This window comes from Numenius arquata, chromosome 2 (assembly GCF_964106895.1).
Source record: "Numenius arquata chromosome 2, bNumArq3.hap1.1, whole genome shotgun sequence".
NCBI lineage: Eukaryota > Metazoa > Chordata > Aves > Charadriiformes > Scolopacidae > Numenius > Numenius arquata.
In genome coordinates, this window is record NC_133577.1 from 70,276,403 (window position 1) to 70,293,840 (window position 17,438).

Below are 17,438 nucleotides of genomic sequence, written 5' to 3' on the forward strand. Positions count from 1 at the left end.
TAATGGTGGCTTCACCGATTACACAATTACTTCTGCACATTTTTATTTTTCCATCCTTTTGACTTGTGCATGTAAAGGCCAGAAACTGGAGCTTATAACTCTTATTTGTAACAATAAGGATAATAATGCTATTGAGTTAAATCCCCAGGAAAAAGGGGAATACTATTAAGGAATCATTATGCTCCCATTTATCTTGACCGCTGCTAGCCAAAGTTAATCCAACTGTAGCTGAATCAAAGCTTTTCTTTTATGTCTAAAGCAGTTTTAATGAAATGTTTTGCTTAGTAATTATTGTAAATCCAACCATTTGAAGGCCTAAATGGCTCTCTGGCCTCTGTGCATAGGGTTGAATTTCACCCACAAGGGAAGAATAAGTTGCTTTGACCGCTTCCTTACTTACTTACATTTTGATTATTTTTTCCACAGTCTTTTATAGAATATCATATAGATATTTTAAATTACATAAAAAATAAAAGACAAGCATTTCTAAAAGACAAGCATTTCAAGAAGCAGGCAACAATTCATATGTTGCTTTTCTGAAAATCTGAAGATTAACTGTCCTGTACACCTTGGGGAAACCTAGAAGATGTGACCCAATGAAGTTAAGTGTGTGTATATATGTCATATGTGTGTGTTTGTATATATGTTTTTTTTTTAAAGTCTGGTTCTGAAGCCCACATAAAACATTTTGATCAAACATCTGTCTTGCTCTAGGCTGCTGAAGAATGTGGATTATTTAGTCCATGGTCTTTAGTTTACGCAGGTAAGACTGCAGAACAACAGGCAGTGTGATGTGGGCAGCTGCGTGCACGACGTGAAAATTTCCATGCTGCTGTAACTGAATCAATGGATGCCAGAACTGCTTACCACTGCCTGTAGTTAAACTAGTGTGACTTCTGCATGGGAGGCTGTCTGAAGTTAAAATTCCCTCCTTTAATCTTTGTGCTTAATGTTTTGGCTGATTGATTTTTAGGAAATACTAGCCACAAGGGCTTAGCTAACAGACTGATGCAACTGGGGCTTTTGAATTGAATATGATAAAGAAAAGGCTTTAGTAGTTTAAGGTATTACTTATATCTGCTGTCCTCTCTCCCTACAGCACAGGCAGACCAGAATATGTGCCCGTGAACTTCAAGTCAGGACTGGAGATGCAAGCAAAGAGGGGAGTGCAGTAGCTGAAGCTAATTTACTGGCGTAAGGGAGATGGGGCTAGGGCAGGACTTCTGGTTTGTTCCTTTATGAGAAACGACTAGGGTGACAGTGCTTTAAGCTGCTTGCCTCAGGCCTTATTTCACCTTACGAACCCTCTCAGAAGAATTTGGTTTGAGTTCTGCCTGAATTATCATCTACGGGTTTCTGAATAGCATGTAGATACACAGGAGGTCCTGGAGCGATAATACAAACCTGCAGTGCCCTGCCCTTGGTCTCGATGGGCAGCGTGAAGGCTGAGATTGCACACACGATGCACACAGATGCAAAAAGACACAGGGCCCCAATGAAAGAAGCGCTCATTAGAACCTGCAGGCAGAAGAACAATTCAAACATCAGCTCAGTGGTATGGGGGGCTGGCAGTTAATTAGGAATTAAAGAGTGGACAAAAGGTCACAAACACCTGAGAGACTCGACAATAGAAAAACAATGTCTTGAAAGTAAATACGAGCAAGCTGAGTTCTGGGAAGAGATTTTTTTGCACATCTCCAGCTGGCAAAGACCACATAAATACTCTGTATAAACACCAGCTAAAGAACTAATGAGCGGAGGGGCAGAATTGAATACATCTCTTTGGTGGTGGTTTGTTTTGTTGTTGTGAACTTCAGGGGCATCTCTGCCTATTTAATAGCGATGATTGGCACAATGTTTACCAACATTGTCAAGCCTGCTCTTACTTGTGATATAAATGGGGCCACCATAGCTCCAACACGGCACAAGGACCCACTTGTTCCCATCCCCAGAGCTCGCATTGTGGTGGGATAAACCTGAAATGGGAAAGAAAGAAATCGGATTAGTGCAACAATGATCTGTGATATGTGTCCTTATTTTTCCTTTCTCCTTTTTTAAAGGTTTTCTGCAGAGACACCCATTACATTATCAAGGGCAGCTAGTGGGCTAAGGTATGAGAAGAAATAAAGGCTCCTTTGAGTCTTGTTTGTGCCATTATGTATCTGCCATTTTTTTTTGCCCCAAGTAGAGTTGTAGGGCAAGTCAATAAATGCTGGATGTGGTCCTCCTGCTGTTTGCTCCCCGCCCCCTCTCCCAGCTGTGCTGGGCAGCTCACATCAAAGTCACAGAGGAGAGGTTGGGTGCTAAAGGAGGAATTCAATTTATGTTGTCAGGCCTTGTATCTGGAAAGCAGGAAGAAAGGGTATTGTCTGCAGTCTTCAAGACTGCCTGTTTGTTTTTATCAACAGCACTTTTGTTTAGAAGGAGGAAAAACAGAATAAGAATCTTCCCAATAAGAAACCTCCAGGCTTGGAATAATGTGGTTTGTGTATTTTCTTTTTTACATCTCCCAAACACCTGTGCTAATAAAGCATGTGTTCTGTTTCACTTTAGTTAAGTCCTATCAATGTCAATAGATTTCAGCAAGTATACTCCTGTAAGCTTTTGTTTAAATACTTTACTGTGCCAAGCCGATGAAGGTAAGGCAATTCAAGAGGAGTCCGCATGTGGTCGGGAAGAGGATTTCCAGGTTTGGTTTTGATCATTGATTAAATTGTGAGTAATATTGGTTTATGATATGGCTGTTGCAGCAACGGTCTTTACATCAGGAGTATCCAGTTCAGGACTAAAGCCTGGGGCATGCTTAAATACTTCTTTTAGTAGTACACTATAGCATCAGGCCAATTCAGGGAGCTACTTCTGCTTACTTTTTATCACTTAATCTATAAAGCAATACATTTAACTCCACACAAATGTTTAAAAGAGAACAACGAAACAACCCATGAATGCATACTTAGCCCATGGAATTCATGGCTCCAAAATTGTCTGAAAGACAAGGTCTCTGAAGAATTAAAGCTATTTGCAGGCACAACACAGCAATTTCCATTAGGTGAGAAAAATCAGATATATAACCTCAAATACTACCTTATGCTACTACATCAGTCCCTTAAGCGCTGGAAAAGGTTCCTTTCAGTGATAGCCTATTTTCTAACCGCAGGGGCTGGGGAGGGAAAAGATTGTGGGGTTTGGAAGACGGTGGTACACAACACCCTCAAAGATAACGTTTTGTAGTAGCTGACCAACAGGTGGCTCAGTTGGGCACTCATCTGCCACCTGCTTTTGCCATCTCCAACTAGTTTTCTGATTCCTTTCCTGATCTTGCATATGAAAACAGTGTGGCCAGAAGCCAGAGATACGTAGTTCGGGAAGGTGACTCTAACTAGTCAATAAATATGGCAGCTTTCCTGGATACAGGCAAATGGTCTTTCATGCCCCAGAGTAGCTTAACGTACTTTCAGGAGGACCCACCTCTGCTGTGTAAATGTAGATGGTGTTGAAGTTTGCTGAAACCAAGGCACGCAGCATGAAGAGGAATCCAGTCATGCCTGTGCTAGAGAGAAAACCGTGTGTGCAAAGAGTTAGTATCACTGAACGGTGCTCAGCAGAGATGCAATCCAATAGAGGCACTGTGCTAAGGCTTTTACCAGCTTGATATAAGGGAAAGGGTAAGGAAAATTTGATTTCTGACAAGTATAATCTTTAGGCATGTTTGACAACAGTCTATTGCATGTTAGGTTTCCTTTAGGCCAGTGTTAGAGGCTGGAGGGAACGGACCATAGTAGTTCAGCTGGTGCCTTCAAGCATTATGGTCAAGTCTTCTAGCCCAGCCCTTGTTTTTCGTTCCTCTGCAAAACTGTTGCAAACAAATATGATGGGCAGGCTCAGTTTCACGGAAAACTAAAAATAATAATAGCAGCAGAGAGGCCAATGCCTTAGAGAATGATTGTAAGCTTCCTAACGGGGGCTCATTTAGCTTAACGACTATTTGCAGCCTCCCAGTCCAGCTCCCAAGTGTTTCAGCTGCCCTCCAGGGCCAGTGGCCCATGAGGCAGGCAGCAGGGCTGTACGCCGCTGGCAGGCAGCCATCAGGCTACCAGCCAGTTCAGAGGAAACTTCATCTTGAAGCCATCCTGATTTTCAGTAACCGTTAAGCTCTGCAAGCTTGAGAGGGGTCTTTCTTGCACAGCCTCACAAATCAAACTGATAATTGCAGCACTCATGGCAGCCTTCCCCTTGAAGCATTACAAGTTAGAGGAGCCCGACTCTACAAGTTAGAAGAGACATATGTAACTGCCAAAAATGAAAGAAAGGGAACGGAAAAGAGACTGAAAAAAAGATACGACTTCTTTATGGTGCGTGTTCTTCACATCACTTTTAATTTTCCAAACTGCACTAGAAAGCAGCTGCTTGTTTGCTTAGGGAAAGCCATGGGGGCGAATGAGTTGCTCTGCACACCCCTCCACCACAGCATCTGCTGCCACAGCTTTCTCAGGAAGTGCAGGGAACTGATCAGAGGCGGGTTTCAGGTCTTATAGACCTGGCCAATTGGTGACCTGAGAATACCACAGGTACTGCCCTCTGCCCACAGCACTGCACCCCCTCCACCAACACCGCCCCCATGCTGAGAGACTACCTCGAGGTGCAGATATTAAGGAGAAGAAAGAATAGCGCTGTACATCCCATGGTCATACACAGGCTCAGCCGTCTTCCGAGGAAATTGATGCCAAGAATGTTCAAAGGATTTACTGGAAACAAAAAGGAAAACCGTAAAATGTTAGATGACCTAACTGCAGTGATTGTCTGGCTTGATAGACCTTATGCAGTGTGCCTCAAAAACACCTCTCTGCACTCCCAGCACCTACAAAATGCCATACAAAAATGTACAAACCCTGTAATTCCCTTCCTGTAATACCCAAACCCTGGAGTTTGCCGCCATGCCCCTTTTTTCTTTGTTCTTACCCACAGAGGATGGATGGAGCCTGTCCTTCTCAGAAATTGCGCTGCTGTACTGCAGCAGGACACCAGTGCCTGCCCTGAGCCATGCAAGGAAGGCACTCTCTGGGTGACCATGACAGGCCTGGGTGGTTTCAATCCCTCTGGCCACAGCCCAGCCAAACAGTGAGATCCAGAGTGTGGCCCCTTGAGTCCCCTCCAGGAGCCAAGGGTGCATCCCTGGACTGGTCTCAGCCCAGGACCCAGCACCTGGTGGCTTTGTAGCTCAGTTGCTGAGACATGAACCAGGGAAAACGTTCACCTCCCAGGGTTGTTGCAATACTAGACCCACACGCAGTGCCAAGTTCTCTCAAGGGTACTACATGGGTGCCTTTGGGCCATCCTGCCACTCCCCACTGCTCCCCAACAGGCTGCACCAGGGAGCATTTTGGTTTGCTGCGGATTCCCTGGACACTTAGCTGTCCCTTACTGCAGCAAAAAAGTACAGGTCTGGGAATTTGGGAAGCCAAGCTTGGTTCTGGTAAGTTAGGAGAAGTTTTTCCCTGGAATCCAACCAAGGCTGTCAGTACGTACTAACTGCAAAGGAGATCTTTGGCTCTGCTGTTGGAAGGACCCATGCTGCCATCAGAAGCTGCATTATTCACCTGGGGAGCAATGCCCTCCCTTGCCCCTTGCTAACAGCCCATGGCCTGTGCCCCAGACCTTCCGTTTGAAGAGCTTGAGCTTGGCACTTGCCAGCATTGCTGAGGACATTTCAACCTCTGGCACGTCACCAAGTGCATGCACAGCTAAAAGCTTTGCAGGGAGTACTGGCTGGCTGTGAAAAGGAACCGGCAGGGAGGGGAGAAGGGGTTACGTGCGATCTCTCCGACTGTGCTGATGATCATGGTCTGGTAGGCAGCAGGTCCAAACAAGCGGCAGTGGCAGGGGCTGTGGCTCTCCTCAGAGTCGTCGCCAGGGTCCTGCACTGGTGGTGCCGCAGAGCCACAGACAACGTCCCGCTCCAGTAACTCAGCGCTGGCCAAGATGACACCATAATAAGCGAAAGCTATGCCGAGCCTGGAGGGGAAAACGCTGCAGTGAGTGGTGAACGTGACAGGGAAGGTGAGGAGACTGAAAGGCAACAGGTTTTTGGTACCCTGGGGCCCCTGCTGTGTACACCAGCTCTGTGTGATAGATCTCCTTAACCCAGCAGTGACTTGGGCACCCACCAGGTCGCTGGTCACCCCATGCACAGCACACTACTACCACCTATGTCCATGCACCTCTCTTCTTCAGAGGACCTCACCCCAGCTCGTAGCACATCTTTTTACTTGTCCCTTAGTGCTGTTTCTTGCTCTGCACCAGGTGACCTGTTGCTGTCATGCCAGGGAGAGCATGCCCCTTCGGTCCCTTTCCTCATGCAGGGCTGCAAGTGGAGAGAGTTCCAAACCATTCCCTGGCCGGGGGGGACCCTACTAGGGAGTCTCAACATCAGCTCACATGAAGAAACTGTCCAGGTTGTCTTTTTTTTTTTTTTTTAAAGTCCTTATCCTTTCTGCCCAGGGATTTTGAAAAGGAGTTTTCATTAACTGACTGGAGAAGCTCACATTGCACCCTGGCTGGCTGTCAAGAGCACAGCATTGGTGATGGCAGCCTGGCTGTGTCATTATCAAGTAATTCAGCATATGCCTAATCATAAGCAGGCCGGGAAGTAATTTTCACTTTTTTGTCCCCCCCTGGCAGTTTCAGAAACAAGCAGCAGAATCTAAGCTAGGAAATGAGCTGCCTGGGGAGATGGGGGATGCTCGGGACATGGCGCGGGTGGGTGCAGGAATGCAAAGCCAAGAACACCCCAGCGATTCCTTGTGGGGGGGACTAGGAGAGAAAGGAGGATTAAAAAACAAAAAGAAAGATATTTTGTAACACTTGTACAAGTTGAGGGGGGAAAAAACATAAAAAATTCAAGGCCTGACTTAGCAACACTTTGGGTCAATGAGTTCCCATAGACCCATTATTTATACATGTCCATTCCGGACAGCAAAGTCAATGAAACATGCATTACCCTCGCATACAGCTACCAGGAATGTTGCATATGAAACCCGTCTCTCTTCAATCTTAATTTTCCCCAGCCAGTGGCACTGGTAACGGTTAATGAGTTTCTGTTGGAGCCCTATTTCACTGATACATTGAGTGGCCTGCAAAGGTGCTGTCCTCCTCTTGCAAAGAACAAGTTTACGCCAAGAGGGGAAGGCACATGGCTGGGGCACACTGCTGGCAGGCGTGGGCTTGATCCTGCAGCTCTTGCCTGGCTCCCACCCCACCTCCCCTGAGCCACCCTGTCTTGAGAAAGGTCTCATGGTGCCCTGCACCATCTTGGATGTCCAGCCTTTTTTTGCCTATGTTAGCACCAACCAAGACAGGGTGTCTGAGGCATGGGCTGAGATCAGGACAAGCCTGTGGTGACCCACACCCACATATTCCCCCTCAAGTTGCCAAGGATCTGCAGCCGCCTCCTGAGGCAGAAGAAGTGCCTTGTAATGGCAGAGTCAATGGGTGGCTTCTGCTCCCTGCATACATTCAACTGAGAGAATGAGCTGATAAGCAAGAGAAGAAAAAAAAGTTGTTTTTTTTTACCATATGATCCATATCTGCAAAGTAGTTCTGAGGTACTTGGGGTGCATGAGGTCCTTGAATCTTCCTCTCCTTTCCTGCAAATTGTTTGAGAGAAATAGTTTTTAAAAAGGCATCTTTTATACAGGGACGAGTGTTCTGCAGCAGCAGCTGGTACCCCAGCCCCCCCCTGCCCTCACCCCAGGCTGCTGATGGCACAGACAGACTGACGGCACAACACAGCACCCCATTAGCCCTCTGGAGGAGAAAGCCCCTCTACCCAAAGGATGCCCACAGGAGGATGAGCCGCAAAGGGTGGAGGAGAGGAAAAGAGAACACCCTGAGCTCTCCCGGCCCCCACAGGACCACCCCAGCCCCCAGCAGTCTGGCCCCAGCACGACCGTCACAGTGCTGGAGGGGGACCTGGTTGCTGCTGGGGGCCAGCACTGCCAGGCTGCTGGCAGCTCCTTTTGACCCATGTGCTGGGGAGAGAGGCCCAGCATCTCCTGCTCCGCCTGTGGAGCAAGTTTGTGGCCATGTACATCTTGCTGGGAGGCCTGAAATGCCAGTGAGCAAAGAGACATGCAGGCACCAGGGGGCTCTGCCAGCCCCGCTGCTCCCCATGAGCCAGCAGCTGCCCCAGCATCCCACCACCGAGGGGAGATCAGTTCACAGGGACGGTTTGGGTTGGCTTTATTTTCATTTTCCTCATCATTGGTTAAGCCTGAGAGGGTGTACAACTAACAAAAACCCTCCCCACAGCCAATGTGGGTCCATTACATAAATTCAATTAAACTACAGGGAAGCTTTAATCCTAGTTAATTCCAATACAATAGCACCATCTTGCATGAATTGCTACGGACAATGCTTGGTGCCTGTGGGATTGAATAAGCAGCAAAGAGGTCCAGGAAAGGGACTTAAGAGCTGAAAAATAATTCTGAGGCTCTAGACAATAGTTTTGTCCAATCTTCATCTCTTGGGGTTTAAAGGAGCCACCTGAGTAAGTCCTCCCACCCTGCAAACAGCAGGGCCCAGACAGGGGATAAGGGGGAACAGCCTGGGGGGCACCTGGCCCCCAGCTCCTCTCCTGCCCCACCTCCAACACCCACACATTCTTTTGGGCTTTTTGGTCCAGTAGTGTTCAACTCCTGAGCTGCTCAGCTGCTTACAGGTGTAAACGGTGGTAGCTCTGAAACGGCCTCTCCTGCTTTGACCCTCGTCCACTGGTCTGTGGCTCCACACTCAGGGACCTGGGCTACCGGGACCCAGTGGACAAGTTCAGCCAAGGGCTGGGAGAAGCCTCTGGGAGCGGTGAGGTGACCTCATGGTAGGGACCCTTGCAACCTGGGCAGACATAGTCTTGAGAGGGATGCCAAGGGGCAGGTCCCAGGTCTCACAGCACAGGGGACACCCCGAGGGATGGATGGGCAATAAGGAGGAACGCACTTTTCCGGGAGCCATTTTTGCAGTAAAGGAAGCAAATCTTTTCTCAGCATGATATTTTTCTGAGTGAACACAATGAAAGCAAAATAAAAAAATATGCAGAAAACTCAATTCCATTTTGAGGACCGAGATTATTCTGTCTCCAAAAGAAAAATAACATCTTCATCATCACATTCAATAGTTGTTTGGAAAGAAACCAGGCGAGGAGGGGGATTGAGGCAGAGAGACATGCTTGGCAGTCCTGCTCCCTCCCTGAAACCCAGATGCTGTCAGCCCTGCCTGGGACAGGGGGGGCCAGGCAGCACTGCGGGATCAGCTTACCTTGGTGGGCTCCCTCAGCACCCCCTCAGGCATTGTCGCCCCGTTCATCTCGGCTATCCTCTGCAGTGTGGTCATGGCAGCCGCCACGTTTCCCATGGAGATGTTGTACCGTGCCGACTCGGGGATGAACTGAAAGCAGAGCAGCATCAGAAAGCCTTTCTGCACCTCTCTGTCCACACAACCCAGCTTCCTGTCCTCCCCAGGAGCCCAACCAGGTTAGCACAGGGCATTGCCTGAGATGGAGCAGCCTTTTTTCTGTCCTCCTCCCCAGCCATGTCCTGGGGCATGCCTGTGTGTCCCAGCTCCCCATAGCCCATGTTGGGGGGCTCACCCTGCCCAACAAACCCATTTCTTGGTCTAGCTCCCAGGAGTTTGCTACTGAGCTGTCTGTGGCAAACACTTGTGAGAGGTGGAAGCCAAAGACGCAGGTTTAACAAAAACAACCCTTAACTGGAATTCTAAAATGGGATGAGGCAAATGTCACTTAAGCAAAAGTCTTGGAAGACTCAACACGACCATTAAAAATAGGAAGACATGGATGAAATTTAGGAACAAACTCACTCATCACTAGCATTTGCAACATTCACCCACACCTGGTGCTCTTTCCAAAATTAAGTACCTTTTCATTAAATTATGTCTCCATTAAATTATAAACAATTACATGTGTATCACTGAAATAGGAACTAAAGACTCCTTTTTTAAAGGTAAGTATGCTGACTGTGTCTTTTTTTTTCTTCTGGACTAAAAGCTCTTGCTACCCATTTTTTTTTTGGTCAAAATAATCAAGAATCCCAAATGACAAAATTATACGAGTGGACATTCACAGCGACCTTGCATTTGGCTGCCCAGGTAGCACCCCAGGTGTACTTGTGCATTCATTCAGCTGCAAGAAGGGATTTCACATCTGCACAGTTTGCACCAGCCACAGCTTAGCACTACAGTGCCCATGAGCACTCTAAGTAGGGATTTTCCATGTCAGTCCCCACAAATAAGATGATCCTCATGTCCAAGGCTGATATTTCTGAAGTTAACCTGAGGAAGCTGTGGTTGACCCTGACACCCATTTACTCTGTGAACCCTTTACTGAGGCTTCTTTCCTCTGCCCTGGCAAGTGTAAAGACTGAAGAGGGTGAGCTGTGGCAAGCACTGGACTGAAGATAAGACTTGTGATTTTTTTTGCACATCCTGTCTAGTGTGTTTTCCTCTTGATGCCTGGCCCACCACCATGGTCCCTGGATACAGGTGCTGGAGGACTGCAGCAGGGCAGCAAAGCCAGAAGCTTTGCAAAGCAAGGCAAAGCCAAGCTTTCACCCTCAGCGTGACACCTCCCCAGCAGCTGGTCTGCAGCCCTCAGCCCCCAATCCATCAGGACCTTCCCAAGCACCCAGGATGAGAGGGCTGTGGTGGTGAAAAGAAGAGGCAAGGACAGCCCCAGGCTTGCAGGGGTTGGAGGACAATGCCTGTTGGTGCCTGGGGAGATGCCAAGTCAGTGGCAGTGTGGCAGGGAGAGGAGCTCTTCCTACCTTGAACACCAGGATGAGAAGGATGCCAGGGATGGAGGCAATTCTGATCAGCCACCGCCAGCCGATGGTTGGGTTCACCACTGAGGCCAGGCCAATGATTAACAAGGATCCTGCCAACCAAAACACCTTTCCAAGGGAAAGAAAGAGGTTAAAACATGAATACATAGCAATGATTGGTCTATTTTCTTCCCTCTTGATCTGGTTCCACAGATAGGTGGGGATCTGTGCTGGGGAGCACTGCAGTTCAAACCGAGCCATCCTGCAGCTGTCTGAGAAGCTGAGCTTGGGTTGAAGGAAAGAGGGAAAGACAGACAAGGATTTGGGGAGGGACAGCTGAAGATAGTCTTAATTAGCTCCAGATTAAAACAGGTAACTAGCTGTATCTACTGTTGTACTTAAAGCCACTTATTTTGTCCTTCCAATCACTTCTCTGCTAATGCTCATGTGCCTGAATTTTCCTCTTGTCTAAATATCTGCTGGGAAGCAGCAGATTTACAAGCATCGAGAGCAAAAACAAGCCAGATTTTCACTGCTGGAAGTTGGTGGGTCTCCAGTGGACTCAATGCCAAGTTATACCAGCAGAGAATCTGGCCCCAAATCTGCAAGTACATTCCTCCCCAAAGTTCACTTGTTGCCATGAGGAGATGCGTCCCTTTCCAGGGGACCACCCAAGGGAGCTCAGCCAACACAAAGCACAAACAAATACATAAAAGCCACAGCAAGTTCATGAGTAATCTGTGGGCAGAAATAACAAATTTCTGGGGAGAAATACAAGAGTCTTCTATTTTATAAACCTTTGTGTTTCTGATGACACTTTGGTAATGAAGCCCTGGGGTCAAACAGGCAGTAATGAAAAGCAAATTATCCCTGCCACCAAGACCATATACAAACACTTTTGGTTCAACAGTCAGATGAATTTATGTGCTCGATGAGGCCTCCACAGCTCATTTGCGCACGCAGCAAGTGCCCACTGCGGAAATCTGGAGTCAGCAACAACCCCAGTCACGCTTGCTGTGGTCTTTGCCCAGCAAGAGGTCACAATCCTCCCAACACAACTCAGGACTAATTTGGGACTATCTATTCTATCCCTACCCCACACAAAGCCCTGAGCAGGGACAGGGAGAGGCACAGATTAGGACCTTATCTGGGAATCACCTTGTTAATAAATCGTTATTAAACAAGTCCAGAGAGAGGAGGGATAAGCCCAGTCCTCGAGGGGGCCAGTGGCACTGCTAGCCCCAGGGCTTGCCAGAAAGCCCATCAGCACTAGCCTTGTTAGAGCAGGCAGCACAGGTATCGATAGGGCAACCGAGAGGCTGAGTGTCAGCCATCACTCAAAGTCCCCATGCAATGTTTGGAGCATCTAATTATTTGAGGAGAAATTGCTTCTTTTTCTGCAGGCAGCTGTCTGTGTGCATCTTTAAAAACACATACACCACACTCCAGGGTGTAAGAGGCAGCAGGCGTTTGCTCAGACCAAGACAAGTGTGAGTGCTCTGGGAGAAAAGTTGACATGCTGGAGACTCCACTTCCAAATGGCAGTGGGACAAATCTCCTGGGACTCAGGGCTAGAAGAACTATAGTAATGTGCTCAGTCTTACCTGAGATAAGGGTAACATGTATCCTCGGTATTTGGTAGGCAAAAATTCCGTTTTTATGATAAGCCTAGCAAAAAAGGGGGGGAAAAAAAAGCAGAAATACTGCAACAAAGACAATTCCTGTACTAGTCAAGTAGCAGCTCAGCTCAGTCCGTGCTGGACTTTGCTGCCCATAGACAGAGTACTATCCCTCTTCCAGCACTGAGAACCCAGAGACAGGGGATCCCTGCTCAATATGACTTTCACTCAGGCAGGAACCAAATTACATGTAAGGGAGAGGGACAGCATGAAACCCATCCAGGCCATGGCTGTAGGGTACAGGCAGGTAAACGCTGTAGTCTGGGCATCAAAAAAACCTACAGGAAGGTCCTGTGGGGTGATGGAGGTGTCAGCACAGACACAGAGCATGTTTACAGAAGTGGGCAATTTTTAGTGAATCTTTTTTTTGTTACATAAAGAAAACAATCCATTCCACCTTCTATCCAATGGTTGGATAGCCCCTGGGGGAGGGCCTGGCACTGATGTCTCTCAAGCTCACAGGTGTGAATTGTGCTTCCTTGGCTGGAAAGAGAAAGGGGTAAGGAGAGACCCACATTGGCTCCTTCTGTCTCAGCTATTGAAATGTTTTATAAAATGTGCAATTTTCCTCTATCTTCATTAGGGCAACTAGTAGCCTCCATGGCCAGGGAACGGGGGTCCTCCTGCGAGGGAGGCAGCCCCCGGAGCTCAGTGGCTGTGTGACCCAGGCGCACAGTGCCTTCTCCTCCAACAGCATCAATATCCATCCTTTCCTTAGCTTTGGCAAAGGGCTCTTGGTTCAATGCAACCAGTTTTGGGCTTTCCTATGTGGGCGGCAACCAGGCTTCGAGGATCCATGGAAGGTGCTGAAATGTTGCATTTGATTCCCGGAGAGAGTAAAAAGAAATAATTTATTTTGCCAGGCTCCTAGTGAAGTGGTTGTTAATATTGTGAATTTCTCCTCTCCCCCTTCACATTCCCTTGTCCACCCCAACAGGGCAGAAAGTTTAATTTAAATGGGAACATTTTACATCAGTTCAAGAAGAATTTGCTACTTAAGCAGAATTGTTGTGACTTTTTTATGAGGAAGCAGCCTTTGCTCATCTGTTACCTGTCTAATTGTTTTTATAATATATGTGCTTAATAATCCCTCTGTCACTGGCTTAATGTAAACCAGCTGCCCCCCCTATTCCTGGGCTTGGCAGACCTTGGGAACTGCAATTTAAGTCGATAGACCAGGATTCAGTGAAATTACAGAATGGTGTTTTGTTTTAAGGCGGTGTGGGAATTCGTTCCCCTTTCCCCTTCCAGCCCCCGTGGGTGCCCCTTCCCCGCCATCTCCTCCCGGTTGCAGCGCAGCCATGGCTTATCAGGCTCAGTGAGAGGGAAACCAGGCGCTCCACCAGGGTCAAGCCAAAATGAGCTGGAGGGCCTTTCTCACGGCAAACTCAGCCCCCTCAGGTCTGTGGTTGCCTCTGCTAACCCCCTCCTGAAGGTTGGCTTGCCGCTGCCCGGGCCACGAGGACCGAAGCACGGCCTTACCCTTGTGCATGGCCCGACACGCCACCTCCTACCATGGCCCGCAGGAACACAAACCAGATGTAGGATGGGGCAAACGAGGTCAGCAGGGAGAAATAGGCTGCCCAAAGGAATGAGAGCAGCAGAATCTGCAAAAAGGGCAAAATTACGGTCATCAAACTGTGGGTCCAGCCAGGTGCACAGTTTCTATGGGACTTGGGAAAAGGACATGCAACCCCCGGCCCTCACTCACCTTCCAGCGGCCATACCTGTCAGCGAGGAGCCCGAGCACTATGCTGAAGACCATGTAGCCAAAAAACACCATCTGAGGGGAATTGAAACACAGCTGTGTAGGGCCTGCTCCCGGCAGCACTGGGAAGCTCTGCGCTTTGAACTGTGAGTGAGTTGAATGCTTTCCAAGCAGCAGGATGAACTGCGGTGCCCAGAACCATGGGCAAGGTGGCCTTCAGCAGTTGACTTCCTCCATGTAGACACTCACTGTTTCAACCCTCAAAGCTGAGGGTTGGATGGCAAGGACTTCAAAATAAGAATCTGGAAGTGGGGGCTTGTTTTGGCATTATTGCTCTGGGCACAGACGTGTGCTCTCATCAGTTTGCTTTCCAGTTTTCTACAGTTATGGTACTGTTCTTGTCTCTGAGAGAAGGCCCTAGGAATTTACTGGGTCCACTGGGAAATGTACTTTACAAAGCCTGTGGTGGGTTTCCTGGACAATGCTCACATAGTGGATGACCTGCATGTGGGGGACACAAATCACTCACCGTTGTCACTAAAGCCACCTGCCAGTCTTGAAGCTGCCACTCACATCGGATGAGAGGGGACACAACAGCTATTAGCATGATTTCCATGGCTTCAGCCACCTTCAGGAATGAATGTACACATTAGCAAGGATGGACGTCACAAGCAGCCCACTGGGGAAAGTCCCTCAATCCTACCACGCCTGGAGCCATGGCAATCCCACCATGTCTAAACAGCCCTGTGAAGTCACGGTGCTTCCATAATGGTCTGAGCCCTGTGCCTGACTTGGAAACTAGGGAAGGAAGGGAGAAAGGCATAGCTAGAAAGTGAGTATCTAGGTACAGTGTACGTCTAGGAAGGTGGGAAAGACTCATCCTTTGCAGAAGAGACTCTTACCCAGCTGTGCTAGTGGAACTCAACTATCTTGGGAAACCAAGCTGCTTGGTTAGGTACCCAGCTATAAATTTGGGCATCTGACACAAAGATGACCTCTTAAAATTCTTTTTGATTAAAAACTTCATTAATCCATTGGCTATTTGCCCCAGTAGCTGTCTTCAGTTAAGAAATGAGCCTATCTTTTACACATAGCTAGAGGCTTTTACACGTCAGCTGCAGTGATCCTCATGGATATTACTCCAGCCTGGCCTCAGGCTTTTGCCCCAGTTCCCAGACCAGTTATACCATTAACCCAAGACTCTGGCAGTTAGGAATTTTTTCAGGTAGCCACGGGTGAGAGGAGGACAGCCCTCCAGTGCCAGACTGCACAGGATTTGGGCACCCTGGAGATGGCATGAAAAATGCAGTCGGGAGAATGAATGTAACCCTCAGGCACTATTGAAGATGTGCCCTGTCAGTGCACCGGGCCAGGGCCCAGGCCAGGATGCTCTGGGCCAACCTGCTCAGCTTTGCCCTGAAATAGGTCTGATATCAGTTTTAGCCAATATTGATTTTGGCCAAAGATGACAACAGCAGAAATCCTACATGAGAAGGTACGTGTGAAAAAAATGGGCTACATTATATACCCATGATGCTAATAGTTGTTATTGCACAGTAATAAGGAAAATGAGAAAAGCATTTTTTTGGGCCAGTGCAGATGGCTGCAGACACCTACCCCAGTGCTGCCCATAATCAGGAAAAGCAAGATGTGGAACCTCCCAAATCCAATGGTTTCCACAGCTTCTTCCACTGTAAAAGTCTTCTGCCCTGAACACCAAAGGGAAAGAAAGGCAGAGATAAAAAAACACATCAGCAACCAAACTGTGCCTCCTCTTTAAGACATGTGAATATTTTTCATGCTACTGTGGGACCTCACCAGGAAAAAGGCTGGATACCTCTACTGGGGTTGTGTGTCCACTGATGAGCCCTTGGGCAAGCTGGTGGCCAGGCACATCAGGGGTTGCTGAAACAGCAGCCAGCTGGAGACAGGGCAAGCATGGAGGAAGGACAGCCTTGTACTGAGTTACCCCAAGTGCTTCAGAAACCCATGGCTGGTGCTGCATCTGGGCAATGGTCTACTGCCTCCCCCTGCCCAAACTGCCATGAGTGTCAGCCCCTCTGCACCCTTGGGGTATGGGCCTGCTCCCAGCACGGGTAATGTGAGCTGGGGGCTGCCCCAGGTCTGAGCCCTGCATAACGAGTAGAACCAGGGACTCTGTGCTCACTTTCATCTCCTAAGCCTTTATTCCTGACTTTTCCGCCCCATTTCAGGAGCAAATGAAGCATCTGCAGACCAGGGCTGGGATGACTTTATAAACAGACCTGGCAGAAAGCTTTCAGTGTATGTATACTTTTAAGTTCTTATTTAGGTAAAGTCTTAGCTACATAAATTTTTCTGTCAGGCCATTTTTCTCCCAACTAAGTCATCTCAAACCCATCAACATTACCTGTGAAATGGAACAGAACTTACTGCAGAATTTCAGGAGAAAATATTTGTTGGTTTTTTTTTTTTTTTTTTTCTGATGCAGAACTATTCTTTTTATGCTTTTCTACATTTTCTTTCACTTTACAATGCTTTTGAAATAAAATACATTTTTCTTTTAAAAATAAATTCTCCAAAATGAAAGAAGCCTTGAATTACAAGTATAGTAAAATGTTTACACAAAGCAGAGGCCTGAGAAAAACCAAGACACCCAACTCTTCCCACTTCTGTAGGTAGTAGCCACCAGTCTGTGATGGGAAGGAGCAGTGTGAAGCTGATACTTGTGGCTCCAAGTACAGTGGTTTTAGGTAGCTGGAGTGTGAGCACTGGGGACCCTCCCTCTACCCTGACTAAATGAAAACCCACATTTCTAGTCTTGCCAATACAATCCCACCTTTTGAGGGTTCTTGCTTTTCCATGTGGATTTCCTCCAAGCCAATAGAATTTTCTGCCTCTTTTGACGCAGTGGCCATCTCAGCTCCTGCTGGCATCCACCGTCACTGCCGGGCAACACTAGGATTTAACTATGAAACCTCTGGACAGTCAAAAAGCCATCTGAGCAATAAGCCAGCAAAGCAGCATCCTGTACTGGAGTGGAAACATTCAGATGTGCTCAAACACGGGTTTATTTCAGGCAGCTATTAGGACACGTCCCTTCCCGTAGTGTTTTTTTGTGAAAAATACATAGGAACATCAGAAGGCAAGTTAGATGAACTGATAGAGATCAGATATTGCATCGCACTGGCTGTTTTTATGGAAAGTCCAGGGATTGCCCTAGGGAAGGCTGGAAACCCGCTA

The 17,438-nt window shown here is 47.8% G+C and overlaps 1 protein-coding gene across 1 annotated transcript; it reads right to left on the reverse strand.

Moving 5' to 3' along the window:
• Nucleotides 1–1,308: 1,308 nt before the first annotated feature.
• Nucleotides 1,309–17,113, reverse strand: SVOPL (SVOP like). The gene is made up of 14 exons (XM_074167480.1): nucleotides 17,035–17,113; nucleotides 15,834–15,925; nucleotides 14,746–14,844; nucleotides 14,220–14,291; nucleotides 13,991–14,115; nucleotides 12,434–12,497; nucleotides 10,833–10,958; nucleotides 9,310–9,438; nucleotides 7,570–7,643; nucleotides 5,810–6,012; nucleotides 4,634–4,745; nucleotides 3,469–3,550; nucleotides 1,887–1,976; nucleotides 1,309–1,518 (listed from the first exon to the last, which is right to left on the reverse strand). The coding sequence occupies exons 1-14, from the start codon at nucleotides 17,111–17,113 to the stop codon at nucleotides 1,309–1,311; spliced, it is 1,557 nt and encodes a 518-aa protein (XP_074023581.1).
• Between the last annotated feature and the right edge of the window lie 325 nt (nucleotides 17,114–17,438).